At 70.3% G+C, this 13,639-nt stretch overlaps 2 protein-coding genes across 2 annotated transcripts; both read right to left on the bottom strand.

Moving 5' to 3' along the window:
- Positions 1 to 1,694: 1,694 nt before the first annotated feature.
- Positions 1,695 to 7,965, bottom strand: LOC309589621 (uncharacterized protein). The gene is made up of 5 exons (XM_082309978.1): positions 7,946 to 7,965; positions 5,376 to 5,774; positions 3,781 to 3,984; positions 2,041 to 3,200; positions 1,695 to 1,711 (listed from the first exon to the last, which is right to left on the bottom strand). The coding sequence occupies exons 2-4, from the start codon at positions 5,761 to 5,763 to the stop codon at positions 2,173 to 2,175; spliced, it is 1,620 nt and encodes a 539-aa protein (XP_082166104.1). The 5' UTR covers positions 5,764 to 5,774; positions 7,946 to 7,965; the 3' UTR covers positions 1,695 to 1,711; positions 2,041 to 2,172.
- Positions 7,966 to 10,515: 2,550 nt separating this feature from the next.
- Positions 10,516 to 13,487, bottom strand: LOC309600232 (tigger transposable element-derived protein 3-like). The gene is given in 3 exon segments (XM_082332355.1): positions 10,516 to 12,797; positions 12,799 to 12,989; positions 13,272 to 13,487. Coding segments are annotated over 3 exon segments (2,154 nt in total). The 5' UTR covers positions 13,306 to 13,487; the 3' UTR covers positions 10,516 to 10,868.
- Positions 13,488 to 13,639: the final 152 nt, after the last annotated feature.

Here is a 13,639-nt window from a genome sequence, read left to right as displayed (position 1 = left end):
CCGCCACGTCCCCCCGCCGCCACCCCCGCCTGCCGCTCTGCTCCCCAGCCCCCGCCGCTTATTTTTACTGCCCCCGCCCCGCGCCGTCCCGCTCTGTACAGTGCTCGGGGTGTAGTTTTGTATGGACCATGCGATATGGAATAAAGTCATGCTGGGCTGCAGCGCCTTCGTCCCCCCGGCCCCCCCCCAGCTCCCCCGGGTCCTGCGGCCGCACGCCGGCCCCATCCCCGGGGTCCTGCACCCGGGAAGGCAGCGGGGATGGGGAAGGGGGTGGGAATCGCGGCACAGCACGGGGCGTGGGGCAGTGGGAACGGCAGCGCCGTGGAGCTGAGGGGTGTGGGGGCTGCCAGGGGTCCCGGTGTCACCGGCTGCGGTGGCCTTGTGCTGGCAGGGCTGTGCAGAGACCCCCAGAGCTGCACCCATGGGTGAAACCCTGCAGGGAGAGGGAAGGACAGGCACCGATGCTCCAAGGTGTGCAGGCACGCGTGTGCACATCAAACCCTTGTCAAAACCCTTTCTAGCCTCGCCAATTCCCAACATTTCGCATTTTTTCCTGCCTTTCCCCAAAACTCATGGGCAGCAGGGTGGCCAAGCCCTCCCCGGGGCACGGAGCCTGCGTCCCCACACCCCTCTGCAAACCATTTCACCAATCACACACAAACGGACGGCGCCGGCAGCAGCACAGGCAGCCTCCCGCGTGTCCTGCCTTCACTTAAACCAGCTGAACCCCCCCCCGCCAGCTCCTGCCCGCTGTCACCGAACCGGACCCAGGTCCCTCCTACCCTTGATTTGGGTCTGTAAGCCCAACATGGGCTGCAGCCGGAGGGGGAGGCAGGGTGTGCGGGGCCGGAGCTCCCCGGGGACCCTGGACACTCCCTGGGGACCCTGCCCGCTGCCCAGGGGACCACAAGTGCTGGCCCCGAGCTGTGCCCGCTGCCCCAGAACCACGCAGGCAGCCGAGGCACGGACAACACAGCCCGAGGCTGCGGGTCCTGTTCCCCTCAGCCCTGGTCCCAGGGTGCTGGGCTCCCCCAAATGAGTGGGGTGAAGCTTGGTGCTGAGCCTGGGGTCGTTTGCTCCATGGGCTTGCCCCGCGCAGCCCGTACCGGGCTGCGCGGGGCAAGCCCATGGAGCAAACGACCTCGTATCGCAGAATAGGGCAGGCCAGCGCGGCAGCGTGCCGGCAGCACCGGGGATTTTGAGCGGGGAGGAACCACAGGCAAGCGGCAAATTAGCAGCATGACACAGCAACCGAGCAGCGCTGGCACAAGCGAGCAGGGACCGAGGCGGCGGAAGAGGCACGGGAACTTCCCCGAGGCTCCGCGGGGAGCCTCAGCACCCCCCCGGGGAGGAGGATGGAGGGAAAGGGGCTGCCTTCGCGAGGGCAGGATTAATCCGCGGGTGTCCAACGCTCGCCACGGTGGGCATCGCTGCCGGCTCAGCACGGCGCGGCCGACGGCGGGCAGCATGGACTCCCCTCGCCGCGCCGCCCCAGCACCGAGTCCACACACAGAGACCTTTTTTTCTGTTTTTTGGGGATTTTTTTTTAACAGAAGTTTATGGTTATATGCAAATTAGGTCATTAAATGATTTGCATAAAATGTTCGCACATCAGCGACTAAGTGTTCCTAACTCCCCACCCCCCGAAGGTAGTAATCCTACTCGACTAGCGCTGTCACACAGCCCCGCTGACGCCCGCGCACGCCCACGCCTCCCCGCTCGCCCACGCGCGCCCCACCGGCCACGCTGGCGGGCCCTGCCCCGGGCTGCCCGCGCAGGCAGAGGCAGAGCCGTGGGCGCAGGCAGGCCTCCCGGGCGCTCGCGCGCTTTACGCGCGCTTGTGTTATCGCCGCCTCCCTCCCCAGGCGTTCGCGTGTGCCCAGCACGCTCCCAGCGCAGGGCAGGCGTGCGCAGCGCCGGCCGCCCGCGCCCCCTTGTACCTTCCCCGCGCTCGCGGGGGCCCGGGCGCGCCGGCGGGGCAGGCGCTAACCTCGTTGGCGGCCGCACGCTCGCGCACGCCTCCCGCGCTCCCGCGCACACGCACCGTTCCCCCACGCGCACGCCCCTCTGTCCATGGCCGGGCACCCACCGCGTGGCCGGAGCCCTGCGCGCAGGCGCCGGGAGGGACGCAGGCACACCATGTCCTTCGCGGGACAGCGTCCCTGCCCGTCCCTAGCTGTTGGTGAGGAAGAGCCGTCTGTGTCTGGAGGCAGAGCCGCGCGGCCGGCCCCGACGCCGGCCCCGGCCCCGGTTCCCAAAGGGGCTTCGGCTGGGCACGGCGGTCTCTCCCCAGCTGGCGGTCCCGGCCTGCGGCTCGGGGAAGCTGGGCTCGGCTTTGGGCTGCTCGAGGAGCGGGCTGGGGTCCGGCCGCGGCTCGGCCGGCGGCGCCTGGCTCTGCCGGGCGCTGGCCCTCTCCTGGCGCAGGTAGCGCAGCTCGTCGCGGATGTCCGTCAGGACGCCCAGCAGGCGAAACTGGAGCTCGCGGTCGCGGGCCCTCTCCTCGCGCTGGGTGGCCCGCTCCTCCTGCCACATGGCCAGCTCCTGGTGGTACAGCTGGTCCCACTGCTCCTCCAGGTCCAGCAGGTGATGGATGTTAGTCCTCCAGCTCTCCCGCCGGTCCTCCCGCAGGCGGGAGCAGCCCAGGCCGCGGGGCGGGCCGGGGGCGGCGGGGGCGTCCCCCGGGGGGGAGGCGGAGGAGGGCAGCGACTCCTCGGTCAGGGCCCCGTGCAGCGGGGAGCGGGCCGGGGGCTCCTCCTCCGCCGTCGGCTTCTCCCAGGTGGGCCCCATCAGTACCCTGGGCAAAGCGCCCATCTCCGGGCCCGGGCCCCCCGCCTGCTCCTCGGGGTGCGAGGAGTCGAGCCCGCGGCCCAAGGGGGGCAGGTCGGACACCCCCTCGTGGCCCCAGTCCGAGTGAGCGTCCACGGGGTTGAGAGGGTCCTCGGGCAGGGAGGTGACGGAGCCCTGGGAGCTGCACCTGCGGATCAGCATGGCCTGGCGGGACAGTTTCATGTCTTCCTCCGCAGACATGGGGGCCTCGGGCCCCGGCTGCATCCCCACGGCCCCGCCGTGGCCCCTCTCCACCTCCCGGCCTTCCCGTTCCTCCTCCTCTGACATGGAGGCGTAGGAGACGAGGGACTCGTTTCGCAGGGACGGGGAAATGGCTGACATGTCCGGAGTCCGCAGCTCCGGTCCCGACTCAGCTGGAAGAGAAGAGAAGCCCTCCGGTGAGCCCCAGCCGCTGCCCCTGCCCCCTGCCCCTCTCCGACACACGGACGTCCCCCTCACGGACATCCCTGCGGGACACAGCAGGCCAACGTGCCCCGTCCGTGCAGTCCTCACCCCTACTTGCCTCGCACGCCCCTCGTCCCCCCTCAGTGAGTTCCCCAGGCCCCTGGGTGACACAGGGATGGCCACGGCCTTTGCCTTCCCTTGGATTTGCCGCCTTCTCCTGCCACCGCACAACCCTCAGCGGTTACGAAACTGTGCTCCGAGTTCTTGGTTACGCATCCGCAGCCCTTTGGGACTCACAGACCGGGAGACAATGGCACAGGCTGGGAAGGCGCAGGGAAGCGTCTCCGATCAGGGTGTCCCCCGCAGTGCCACCCCCAGCGCCGTGCCGAGGGCTGCAGCCAGCCCCGCCAGCAGCAAGACGCCGCGCCGGGACTGGGCTCTCGGTGCAAAAAACCACTGCAACTTTTTACCAGCCACCACGCTCCCAGCAGATCTCCGTCCAGACCCTGCGCCCTCCCTCCGCCGCCTAAAGCCCCGCAGCAGCCTTACCCGAACTGCTCTGTCCTTCCCCTCGGCTGTACTCGCAGATGACGGAGGGGTCGGGGCTCTGCACCGCCAGCCGGGGCACGGCGGAGCCCTCCACGTCCGGCAGGGACGAGGGCTGCCCGTTGGTGTCGATGTAGATGCTGGGGTGGCTGACGCCGGGCTGCAGGTGCATGAAGGACTGCTTGGTCGCGCCAGGGAAAAACAGATCTGCGGGGAGAGAGAGCATCCAGCCTCAGCCGCTGCGACGACAGCGCCGGCGGCTCACGTGCCCCCGCGGAAGGGCGGATGGGGCTCCCCAGAAGAAGGGTCCCGCGGGAATCTGCCGGGGAGCGACGCTGTGCGGGGGACACGGTTGCACGGAGGCGCAGACGCTCCTCCTGCAAGGCCGGCCCGTGCGATCGCTCGCCCTCACCCCCTCCAGGACCATTCTGAACTCGCCCAGCCCCGAGGGGGTTGGCATCCCCTAAATGTCCCGCAGGACTTCTTCCTCCAGCCCAGAGCTTTTCTGCTTTGCAGCAAGCCGGGCGTCTGGTTCAGAGACAGCCCGAGCACGAACCGAGTCAAATGAGACCCAGGCCACCTACCCATCCCCACGGGAACCTGCCGGGCTGAGCCAAAATCAAAGAGCAGAGGCAGGAGCAGGGACAACTAACCCTGGTGTCCTCTGGGGACGCAAAGAAGCCGGACACATCCCCTTTGTGGAAATGAAAGGGCAGGGGGGGTATTTGCCTCCCGGCCAGTAACAAAGCCCAGCCGGGGCGCACCCGCGGGCCCAGCCCAGCACTACTGCAAGACGGATGTCGGGTCTTTCGCCAACATCTTCCCCCCGAGCATCTCTTGGGCGTTTGAGCTAAAGAGGCGTTACCCGAGAGCAGGACCGGCAAGAGGGCTCTGCGCTCTGCGGGAGGCTGAGACATGGGCTTGCTCTGCAGGCAACAGAGGGGTCAGAGGCACAGCCCCATCGAGAAGGCACGGCCCGCCCAGGGACCCGCAGGCTTCCCCCGGCCACGCGCGGCGCCCGGGCGCAAGATGCTGCGGGAGGACGGTGCGACTTTGCACTGAGGCAGCTGCTCCCGCTCCCTCTGACCTCGGCTAACCACGCGGGACACTGACCCTGACAGGAACGGGGGAAATAAAATCCCATCCCATCTTTTACCGGCTGCTTTTAGACGGTATCCAGCAAGGCCAGGCATAGGGTCAAATTAAAGAAAGAAAAAAAAGACAGAAAAGACCTGCTCCCACAAAGTCTGAGATATTCCCGTTGATCCCAGGTTATTTCCACAGTGGATTTTTAATTCCAGCGCACGCAGTTTCCAGCCCTGCTGGTCTGCTACTCAGACAGGACAGGACCACGGCCCTGCCGGATGCCGTCATCCCGACACAAACCGCGTACGAGAGCAAAACCCCAAAGTCTCCTTCCGCGATCCACGCCGCACCGGCTAGCACGGAACGTGAACGCTCGGCAGACCCCGGAGCTCGGGGGGACCGCGGCCTGGTGACGTTATCAGGCCGGACATCATCGGAGAGCGCAGGTGGGGACGCAGCACAGGACTCTGCTACTCCAACTCTCCTCTCCCCAGAGAACCACCACAACTGACCTGGGTCCAAGATGATTTCGGGCTCCGAGTCGTGGCTGGCCTGCAAGAAGGTGGAAGCCACCATCTTCTCCAGGGGCGTGAGGCGCGGCTTGTGGAGGGGCCCGCCGGCGCGGTTCATGGGCAGGTGCTTCTTGGAGGTGATCTTTTTCTTGACGTCCAACCGCAGGTCGCGCCACTTGTGCTTGAGGTCGTCGATGGAGCGTTCGGTGTAGCCCAGGAAGTTGACGCGGCTTTGGATTTGGGTCCAGAGCTGCTTCCGCCGCACGGGGTGAGCCCGCAGGGCTTCAGACCCATACAGGGCGCTGAAATGCCGGACCACATTCCAGACCAGCGTCTCAGTCTCGTCATTGGAGAAGTTGGCCTTCCTCTTCCGGCCAGACGCTGGCATCGCCTGCGAGGCTGCGGCAGAGGTGGAAGGGGCACAATTGAACCTCGGTCCCCACTCCTCTCTGTCAGCTCCTGGGGGGAACATGGGGCTGCGGGAGCCCGAGGGAGCCGCGGAGGAGGGAGCCGAAGCAAGAGCCCCCGAGGCATCCATGGCAGGGGAGGCTTGGGCCGGGGAGGATCTAAAGAGCCGCTTCGGCACACCACGCGGCAGGGGGGCACCTCATCCCCTCGCCCCGGCTCGAGAGCACCTGGGAGGGGAGAAAAGGAAAGGGCAGCGGTGGGTGGCGGCAGTGCGGGGTGACGGCGAGGGCCCCCGGCCCTCTCCAACCAGAGGCACCCGGGGGCCCCCGGCCAGCTACCACGGGGGCCGCAGAGAGGGTCGTGGTCGCGGTGCGAGCATTGGGACCGCGACAGAGGCGGCGGTGAGGGTCACGACACGCACCTCAGGGCCGTGGCGAGTGCCTCAGGGCTGTGCAGAGGGTGACAAGAAGCACCTCGGGGCCAGGCTGAGGGCGACGGGGAGCCCTCAAGGCCACAGCGAGGGCCTCGTGGCCACGTTGACAGCAGGGGCGAGTGCCTCCAGGACGCAGCCTTGGCAAGCACCCGACAGCCGCGGCAAGAGCCACAGCAACAACTTCAGGGCCACGGCCATCGCCTCTGGGCCACAGTGAGCACCACAGCGAGGGACCTGGCCATGGTCAGCACCTCAGGTCCACAGCAAGGGCCTCCGTGATGGCAAGCACCTCAGTGCTGCAGCAAGGGCCACGGCCATGATGAAAGCACCAGGGGTGCGGCACGGGGCCTCAGGGCCATGGTGAAGGCCTCGGCCACGGCGAGCACTTCAGGATCCCAGCAACGGCCTCAGGGCCACGGCACAGACCTCGGCCGTAGCACAGGTCGCGGGGCCATGGCAAAGGCCTTGGCCATGGTGAGCATCTCAAGGCCATGGCGAAGACCTTGGCTATGATGCAGACCTTGGCAAAGGTCTTGGCCATGGTGAGACCCTCAGGACCCCAGTGAGGACCTCAGGTTGCCAGTGAGGACCTTGGGGCCATGGTGAAGTCCTTGGCCATGGCAAGCGCCTCAACACCATGGCAAAGACATTAGCAAAAGCCTTGGCCATGGTGAAGACCTCAAGATCCCAGTCAGGGCCTTGGGCCCATGGCGAAGACTGTGGCCACGGCAAGCGCTTCAAGGCTGTCACAAAGACCTTGGCAAAGGCCTTGGCCATGGCGAACACCTCAAGCTTCCGTTGAGGGCCTTGGAGCCATGGCAAAGACCGTGACCATGGCGAGTGCTTCAAGGCGATGGCGAAGGCCTTGGCCGTGGTGAACACCTCAAGTTCCCATTGAGGGCCTCAGGGTCATGGTGAAAACCATGGCCATGGTGAGTGCTTCAAGGCCATGGCGAAAGCCTTGGCCATGGCGAACATCTCAAGCTCTCAAAACGGCCCTCAGGCCATAGCAAAGACCAAGACCATGGCGAGTGCTTCAAGGCCACAGTGAAGACCTTGCCAAAGGCCTTGGCCATGGTGAACACCTCAAGCTCCCGGTGAGGGCCTTGGGGCCATGGCAAAGACCAAGACCATGGCAAGTGCTTCAAGGCCATGCTGAAGACCTTGGCCATGGTGAACACCTCAAGCTCCTGTCGGGTGCCTCAAGACCCTGGCAAAGACCGTGGCCGCGGTGCAGGTCCCGGGCCCCACAGTCAGCACCCGAAGGCCACGCCGTGAGCCCGGGCCAGGCTCTCGACCCCGGCGCGCCCCAAGCGCCAGGGCGCAGGCCCCGATCCCCTCAGCCCCCCGGCGCCATGGCAAAGCCCTCGACCGCCCTCAGCATCTCCAGGCCCCGCCGAGACCCCTCCGGCGGCCACCTCAAGGCCTCGCACCCTCACCCTCCCTCCCCGCGGTGCCACGGCCTCTCCCCGCTCAGCGGCGGGGCTGCCCCGAGGGCGGGGGGGGGGCGACCGGTTACCGGCTGCACCCCCAGGGCAGGGCCGGGGCCTTCAGCGGGCGGCTTTTGTTCGCGCTTCCGCCGGGCACCGGGGACAAAGGGGCCGGGGCCGGTGCCTGCCCCCGGGAGGAGGCGGGGGGGGGGAGCCGGGGGCAGGCACCGGCCGCGGCCGCAGGCCTTTCCCCCCCCCCCCCCCCCCAGCACCCCCCGGGGCAGGGCGGCGGCGCCTACCTGTGCCGGGACGGGCGTGCGAAGGGGAGGGGGGGGGGGAGCGGGGGACGGCGGCGGAGGGGCCGGGCTCGGAGGGGGGCTCAGCTCCGGCGGCGGCGGCGGGTAATGGCTCCCGCCTCGGCGGAACTCGCCTTCATTTCCTCCGCCTCCGAGCGGCGCGGCGCGGCGCGGCGCGGGCCCTGCGCGCGCCCGCCCTTGGGCGCCCCCTGGCGGCACCGCCGCGGAGCCGCGGCGCGAAGGGACGCGCGGGGGAGATGGGGGGGGGGGCGGGAACCACGCATCCCCCCCCCCCCCCCCGCACCCCCCCGCACCGCGCTCCGGGACACGCGTGCACCCCCGCCGCCGTGCACCCCCGCCGCCGTGCACCCCCGCCGGGCGCTTCCCTCCGCGCCCCGGCCCCGCACCCCCCGCCCCCGGCGGCCGCTTGCACACCCGTGATTGCGCATCCCCGCGGGGATCCCGCGGCGTGCCCCGGCCCTGCACCCCCACCCCCCGCCCCCCCGGGGTGCTGCTTGCACCCCGGTAATTGTGCATCCCGCTGGGAGCTTTCCCGCGCACCCCCTCTCTGCATCCCGGGGTGCCCCTTCCTCTGCACACCGACGCCCCCACGCTGTCCCCGCACCCCCGGGGCAGCCCCGTGCACCCCCGTGATTGTGCGGCCCCCGTGGCCACCCCTGGGGACCCCTTGCACCTCCTTCTTTTGCACCCCGATGTCCACACCCGCGGTACTCACTGCCCCTGCACCCCCGGCGGAGCCCCGCGCACCCCCGTGACTGTGCGGCCCTGTGGGCACCCCCCGTGCACCCCGTCCCTGCACGCCCCGGGGCGCTGCTTGCACCCCCGTGACTGTGCATCCCGGTGGGCACTTCCCTGCTTGCCCCTGGGTGCCCCTTGCACTCCCTCCCTTTGCACCCCGATGTCCCCACCCATGGTACTGGTCCCTGCACCCCCATGATTACGCATCCCCGTGGGCACCCTCCCGTGCATCCCATCCCTGCACCGCTCCCCGCTGGGTGCCGTTTGCACCCCGGTGATCGTGCATTCCTGTGGGCTCTTCTCTGTGCACCCCCTCCCTGCAGCCCCCCCCCGATGCCGCTTGCACCCCCGTGATTGTGCGTCCCGGTGGCTAGTTCCCTGTGCGCCCCTGGGTGCCCCTTGCACCCCCTTCCTTTGCACCCCGATGCCCTTTGCACCCTGATGCCCCCACCTGCGGTACAAACTGCCCCTGCACCCACGGGGGAGCCCTGGGCACCCGTGTTGCACATCCTGATGGGCACCTGGGTGCACCCTGCCTCCGCACCCCTGGGCTGCCCCTTGCACCCCGTGCCCATGCAGGCCACCGGGCACCGTTCGGTGCAGCCTGCCCTGTGCACCCCCGGGAGCGCCCTCTCCCCGGTTTGCTCCGGCAGGCATCTGGGTGCCCCCTGCACCCAGATAGGCACGTCCCGGTGCACCCTGCTCATTGCACTCTCTGCCCTGTGCACCCTGATGGTGCTCAGTGCCTCATACACCCCCGCGGGTGCTCCTTGCACCCGGACGGCCACCCCGTGCATCCCCGCAGGCAACCCCCTGGCAAACTTACCCAGCACCCCAACAGGTCCCTGGGTGCCCCCTGTCCCATGCAATGGGTGCCCCTTGCACCCCCTGCCCCCTTCACCCCAACCCACACCCGGGTGCCCCTCGCACACACCGCTCGCTGCGTCCCAATGGGCCCCCCGATGGACCCCCACCCTGCACACCCCAACGAGCACCCCTTGCGTGTCCTTCCCAGGTGTGTCCCAACCCCCCCCCGTGCCGCCCCCGGGCACCGCCGCTCGGGCCCTGGTCCTGGCCGGGGTCCCCTCCGCAGGGGCGGCTGCAAGGGCTGGGTGCAGAGCACCCCTGGGTGCCACGCTGCTGTGGGGACACGTCTGTCCCCACCGCAGGCTATGGGTTGGCCTGGCGGGTTCCAGCCGCCGCTGGTTCTCTGCGCACACGCAGGGGGTTGTCCCCATGCCCCGTCCTGCCTTGGGGACCCCGGTGTGGCAGGGGATGGCAGCGGTCACCGTGCCAGGGACAGGGTGCCCGGAGGCGCCTCTGAGGGCGCACGGCCCCACGTACACAGCGGGGCTGTGCAGGGGACCCTCGGGTGCACGTGGGTCGTCCGCCAGGTCCCCGCCGCCCGTGGGTGCTGCCCGTGGCCCTGGTACCCGGGTGGGGACGGCGCGCATCGGGGTGCCACGGGGGCCCAGGAGCAGGCGCAGTGGCCCCAGGCCAGGGCGGGGGAGGGGAAGGGGAGGTCTGGGGCGGCCCCACTGCTCCCGGCAGCCCTGGGGGAGCGCGGGGGCTCTGCCCGGCTCATGGCGGGGCTGGATGTGACGTTAAAATATGACAACCACCACCCGTGCTGCGCTTTGCTCCATTCTGCCTTTTTAATGCCTGTTGCAAACCGCCGGGCACCGCACGATGACAGCAGCCAGTGGCACCCGGTCCCCCCGAGCCCCCACGGGAAGGAGCCACTGCCCCCGGCACAGGGTCACCTCAGCACCACCCCACGTACCCCCCCAGCAAACACAACTACCCCACTCAGGGCAAATCCCCCCCGGGGGCAGCTCCACGACAGCTCCCGCCGGCTGCAGAAGCCACCCCCTGGGAGAAGGTTTCGGCAGCGGGTTTGTGCCTCCAGAGCTGCCACCGCCAGCCCCCGGCACTGCCCCGATGGGTGGCACCCAGAGCGCGGCAGCTCCGCAGCCCCCGTGCACGGTGCTCCCCGCCGGGCACCCGCTTTGCCCCCGCGCCAGTCGGACCCACAGCAAACCCCACGGCACAACTCAGCTGGCACTGCCGCAGCAGCCGGTGGCCAGGCCAGTCCGGTGACAGCCCCCATGAGCACCCGTCCCGGTCACGGGCACGAGCGGGTCCAGGCATGCGCTGGCCACTCCGCTCACTGCTTGGGAGGGGCGTCCCCGGCGAGGGCTCGCCCGGCGCTGGCCGACACCATGTGCAACACATCCTCCAGCTCATAGAACGCCTGGAAGAGGTCCGGCGAGGTGGCCCGGCACTCCAGGTACCGCCGCAGCGTGGCCAGGCTCCCCCAGACCTCCCACTCCGAGGGGCAGGGCTGCACCACCGCCGGCTCTCCTGTGTCCTCGCCCTCCGCTGTCCCCTCATCCCTGTCTGCCTCCCTGTCGTGCTCCAGCTCCTCGTCCATCAGCGCGCGGCGCTCCCGCTGCTCCTGGCTGAGCGGGCTGGGCGCCAGGGTGAGCACCGGGGCCTCGGCGCAGGCGTCGGGGCTGAAGCCAGCGGCACGGAAGCAGCTGGCGATGAGCCCCAGCCGCACGTTGCCCCAGGCTTGCGCCAGCATGTGCAGGGCATCCAGGAGGGTCGGCTGCCCTGCACCACGCTCCGCCGGCAGCCACCTCAGCAACCGGCGCCGGTAGTGGCCCTTGAGGTCACCGATGATGCCGCGGTCCAGGGGCTGGGCCAGGGCAGTGGCCGGCGGGACAAAGACCATCCTGACGTTGGAAAGCTGGAGGTAGGGGTGTGCCTCGTGCTTGGTGAGGAGGAGGAGGACGCTCTTCCCCTGCCGCTGCATCCCCTCGTTGAACTCCTGCAGCCACTCGGCAAAGAGGGGGGCGGTCATGGCGGCCAGGCTGCCGGCACGGTAGCTCCAGGGCATCTGCCCCAGGTTGACCCCCTGCAGGCAGCGGGGCCGGGGGCTCTCCCCTACCGCCCGCAGCGGGACCTTCTCCGAGCCGTCGGCGTTGGTGCAGAGCAGGAGCGTCAGCCGGTCGCCGGCACCCTCGCCCTTGCTGGGGGAGCTGGCCGGGAGGAGGACCCCTGTCTCCCCGCAGGCGTAGATCTCGGAGAGCGCGTAGCTGCGGAGGAGACTGGGCAGCACCGTGCCGGCCCAGTGCTCGGCCGTGGGCTGCTCCGCGTCCCCTTTCTCTGCCGGTGGCTTCTTGAAGGTGAGGTTGTGGCGCGTCCCGAAGCGAGCCAGCCAGCCGCCACTGGGCTCCGGGTCGGGCCGGCCCAGCGCCTCGGCGAGGTGTTTGGCCTTGAGCTGGAGGAGCGGGCCGCTGACGGGCAGGTCGGCGGCGCGGGCGCCTTCCACCCAGCGCAGCAGGGCGGCCTCGAGGGCCGCGTCCTTCCCCTCCCGCTTGCGTTTGCGCTCAGGGTCGCCGTTGCGGTGCCACTCGTTCAGGATCCGCTCCTTGTTCTTGATGATGCGGCAGATCTGGGGCTGCGACACCCCGAAGCGCTTGGCCAGCTCGCTCTGCGACACCTTGGGGCCCTCCAGCATCTCCAGCACCCGCACCTTCTCCGTCAGCGACAGCTCCTTCCGCTCCTTCCGGGGTGCCGCCGTCCCCTCCGCCGTCCCCGGGGAGCGGCCGGCACACGGGGCTGGGCGGCAGGGGCTGCCCGCGGCAGGGGACCCGGCCCCCAGCCCCGCCGGCTCGGCGAAGCCTCTCCCGCAGCGGCCGCAGGTGTAGGCGCGCTCCCCGCCGTGCGCCAGCCGGTGCCGCACCAGGTCCGGCTTCTGCCCAAAGCCTCGGCCGCACTCGGTGCATTCGAGCGGCGGCTCCGCCGGCCGGCAGCGGCGGCTCTCGAAGGCAGGCGGCGGGGGGATGAACCCCCCGTTACCGGCACCAGCATTCGGCTCCGGCTCGGGGACGCCGCAGTAGCTGCAGCCCCGCTCCCGCGGCGGGACGGGGAAGTCGCCGGGGCCGGTGCGGCGGGTCGGGGGGGATCCGGGCGGCGGGGTCACCCCCTCCTCGCTCTTCACCTCCTTCCCCAGCCAGTCCCCTGCGGAGACGGGAGCGCGTTGGGGAGCGACCCCCTCACCGGGAACCCCGCGGGGCCGACCCCTCCAGCTCGGCAGGCTTCGGCCCGTCACCCCAGCCCGGTCCCAGCCGGTTCCCTGTGTCCCGCTCACCCTGGGAGGGGCCGGTGGGCCCCGTGCGCGGCCGGGGGCTCTGGTGCTCCCCGTAGCGCCCGGCCGCCGCTGCCGCCTCCTCCCCTCGCTCCACCTCGGCCAGGATGTCGGGTTTGGTGACGGCGTAACCTGTCATGGAGACAAGAGGAGGGACAGCCGGTGATGCCGCCGGTGATGCCACCGGTGATGCCACCGCACGGCACCACGGCAGCCGGTCGTGATGGGCCTGGGCTGGCGTTGCCCCGCCACGGCTCCCCGATGGGGACAGGGACACCGGCAGTCCCGCGGTGACCCCGCAGCCGCCTGCTCCCGCCACCCGCCGTGCCGGTGCCGCCGGTGCCGATGACCGGCTGCTCTGATGCACGACCGGCAGCGCCAGGGCTGGTACCGGGCAGGACCCGCCTGCCTCACCCAGGGCGACGGGGTGCTCCCGGTCCTCCTTCATGGCACCGGCACCGTCCCGGCTCCTCGGGGAGACGCGGCGGCTGCTCTCGGTGCCGCTCCCGCTGCTGCTCCCGGCGAGGCCTCGCCTGCGGGAGGGCCGGTGGCGGTTGAAGGATGCGCGGCAGCGGGATGACGGCGCACGGCCGGCCCGGGGGGGGACGGGGCACCGGCGGCGCCCGCCTGTGGAGAGCGGCCGGTGCCGGTGCCGCCGAGCCCCGGTGGGCCGCGGTGCCGCCCCGGTGCCGCTGCCGGCGCCGTACCTGGGCCGGGCCGCGTCCCCGCCCGCCCGGTGGGGCCCGGCCGTGCCCGGTGCAGCCCCGGCTGCGCCGCCCCCG

Source organism: Platalea leucorodia, assembly GCF_965183815.1.
Source record: "Platalea leucorodia genome assembly, chromosome: 1".
In the NCBI taxonomy this organism is placed as follows: domain Eukaryota; kingdom Metazoa; phylum Chordata; class Aves; order Pelecaniformes; family Threskiornithidae; genus Platalea; species Platalea leucorodia.
Note: the sequence above shows the minus strand (reverse complement) of the source record. Positions and strands in the feature narration are given on the sequence as shown.

Excerpts from the sequence above, each read along its gene's own strand:
- LOC309589621 (XM_082309978.1), bottom strand. The coding sequence starts at position 5,763 with ATGCCAGCGTCTGGCCGGAAGAGGAAGGCCAACTTCTCCAATGACGAG. Across the intron at positions 3,985-5,375 it reads CGAAATCATCTTGGACCCAG|ATCTGTTTTTCCCTGGCGCG; the intron begins GTCAGTTGTGGT and ends CTCTCCCCGCAG. Across the intron at positions 3,201-3,780 it reads GGAAGGACAGAGCAGTTCGG|CTGAGTCGGGACCGGAGCTG; the intron begins GTAAGGCTGCTG and ends CTTCTCTTCCAG.